This window comes from Crocodylus porosus, unplaced genomic scaffold, assembly GCF_001723895.1.
Source record: "Crocodylus porosus isolate Cpor-Errol unplaced genomic scaffold, CroPor_comp1, whole genome shotgun sequence".
Lineage (NCBI taxonomy): Eukaryota > Metazoa > Chordata > Crocodylia > Crocodylidae > Crocodylus > Crocodylus porosus.
Window position 1 is genome coordinate 12,376,994 of NW_017728949.1, and position 2,695 is coordinate 12,379,688.

Genomic DNA, 2,695 nt, shown 5'->3' on the forward strand with positions numbered 1-2,695 from the left:
CCCCCCCCATCATTCTTGAGGGGCAATTGGCTAGTAGTATAATATTTGCCTGGATAATTCATATATTTGAGCATGACTGCTTCTCAGGACTTTCTGAAGAATGAAAATAGACACCTGTTAGTAATATATTTTAAAACAAACATATACAGGCATACCTCGGAGATATTGTGGGTTCGGTTCCAGAACACCGCAATAAAGTGAATATCGCAATAAAACGAGTCACACAAATTTTTTGGTTTCCCAGTGCATATAAAAGTTATGTTTACACTACACTGTAGTCTATTAAGTGTACAATAGCATTATGTCTAAAAAAAACAATGTACATACCTTAATTAAAAAAATACTTTATTGCTAAAAAATGCGAAGTGATCAAATGCTGTTGGAAAAATGGCACCGATAGACTTGCTCAACACAGGGTTGCCACAAACCTTCAATTTGTAAAAAACGCAATATCTGCGAAGCACAATAAAACGAGGTATGCCTGTATACCACATATATACCAGCTTGGAGACCCTAACACCCCTGTATTTGCTTCTGTATATTAGTAAAGCCTATTAGTATTCCTGCCTCTAATACATAAACTGTTCCATTAGATGAATGTTTTTATGGTGAGAAATGATTAGTGAACATTTTCAGGCTAATTCCTGTAACTGAAAGGTTCCTCTGGGAATCCTTAGGGGCAGTTCAGATCAAATATAAAAGGTAAAATCATTTGAGCCCTAGAGTTTAGGGAGCTGCTCTCTTACATATTGTGAGGGTGAACTACTGCTCAATAAACTGCAATTTGAAATTTAAAATTTAGCCTTTGATCCTGCGACAGCCTCCATGTCAACAGACCACTGAACTTGCCTGAAGCCATACTGAGCTCCAGGCTGAAATGCCCCTGCACAGAGCTCTCTGCAGAACTGAGTGAATGCAAGATTCGTGATTTTTTTTTTGTACAAACCCAATTAAAAAAAGTTCCTTCTTTTACAAATTAAGTTCTATTTTTCCCTCTTGTGGCTCTCAACCCTTTTATTTTCAAAAACCTATATAAATTAAGCATAAATTTAGGGATGTATTTGGTAGCCATGCTGGTATGAGACAAAAAGAAATACAAAACTCTAGAACTCTTGGTTCAGAGATGATACCTTTTATTAGACTAACTTGTAACGCTTTCGTTTTTTCATTTGCTCTCCCTGTGGAACAGCCATTCCATTCAACTGCACACAACTCAATTACCAAAGGCGCTTTAAAATGGCAGTACTTGCTAGGTGATCCAGTGCAAGGGTTTCACTCTAACGAGGGTGTAACATTAAGGTTACAATGGTTTAGCTCTAAACCACTGAGGTAGAAGCAGATAAACAAAACAGTTGTACCAGATCAGCTGACACATGAGCAGCAGCAAGTTCTTTCCAGCCTTTCAAAACAACTGGAGGTTCCTCCTTCTACCCACAGGCTCACACATGTTGTTCAGGACAGTGGTTCTCAACCTTTTTTAATTCAAGGTTCCCCTTCAACAGTACCAGCTCCTAGTTTTCATTGCTTTACTTACTTTCTTTTTCTTTTTTGGGGGTGCAAAAAGCAAACAGAGCAAAGCATCCATTCGGTTGAAAATGCCTCAGAGAGCCCATGCTGAGGCAGAACATTTCTGGCACCCTGGACTCCTGTTTGAAACCTCAGGGTTCACGCTGCGAATCCCATTTGCCCACCTAACAGCATGAACACAGCGTAGGGACCCTTGTATGTCAAGAGGGCAACACGTGGGTCACCCATCGGCTTGCAGCAGCACAGGCATCCAGAGCACAGGGAGCAATCCCCAGAGACAAGACTAAGAAAGCTGTCTGGAAAGACACCCTGGCTAGCAACAACGTGACATAGCCCCACCGTTCCCAGCACCACAGGCACGGGCGAGATCCAACATGACCAGAAGCCCACTGACCCGCTGGCAGCCGTTTGCAGCCAGCGCCGGCTGCATGACACCGCACAAGCCTTTGACACCGAGCCTCTCCAGCTGCAGTGAGATCTCCGCATCGCCCTCGCACCCGCCCAGCAGGTGCTGCGCACCCTGAGAGAGGAGATGTGCAGTCCCCGCTCCGCTCCGCCCCACAGGTACTCACAGGCAGAAGACGTGCTCGCACCGACCCAGGCACACGGGCTCCTTCAGCATGTGGTCGCTGCGGGGGAACACAAGTGTCAAGCAGGCTCTGCTCCGCGCATGCGCCGGCCTCTTGCCCCAAGCGCGGCCAGCAGGGGGCGCCCATAGAACCCCGCCCCCCCCCGCTGGGGCTGGGGCTGGGGGTGGGGGCAGTTACCAGCGGGAGCAGTGCAGTGCTGCCTCTAGCTGCTCCAGGGCGGCGCGCGTGTGACGCCAGGCGCGGCCAGGCCGCTCCATGGTGGGCGGCGGGGGGCGGTTACCGGAGCGACCCCGCAGCGCGGCCTGCATCGCCCCAACCCGGCCCAGCCCGGCCCCGCGCCACTCGAATTCAACCGCCTTCCGCCGGCAACCCAGTGCGCAAGCGCTAGTGGCAGCGCGGGAGCGGTGTGCGCATGCGCGGCGGGAAGGCGCGGGGCTCCCCTCCCCGAGGGGCGGGGCCGCGGGGCCACGGATCCTCGCCCCGCCCCCGCGTGAGCACAGCTGGCGCCGAGGCTGCGCCACGAACTGGGGGAGGTCAGCTGCCTCGGGAGTTTGCCACCGCTGGGGTGCACATGACAT

The 2,695-nt window shown here is 50.2% G+C and overlaps 1 protein-coding gene across 1 annotated transcript in view; it reads right to left on the reverse strand.

Moving 5' to 3' along the window:
- The window catches only part of BARD1 (BRCA1 associated RING domain 1), a 78,456-nt gene extending 75,969 nt beyond the window's left edge, over positions 1–2,487 (reverse strand). Inside the window, exons 1-2 of the mRNA XM_019554350.1 lie at positions 2,295–2,487; positions 2,100–2,156 (exon numbers count right to left, since the gene is read on the reverse strand). Coding sequence (XP_019409895.1) covers positions 2,100–2,156; positions 2,295–2,425 — 188 coding nt within the window. The 5' untranslated portion in view covers positions 2,426–2,487. The remainder of the gene's footprint in view (positions 1–2,099; positions 2,157–2,294) is intronic.
- Positions 2,488–2,695: the final 208 nt, after the last annotated feature.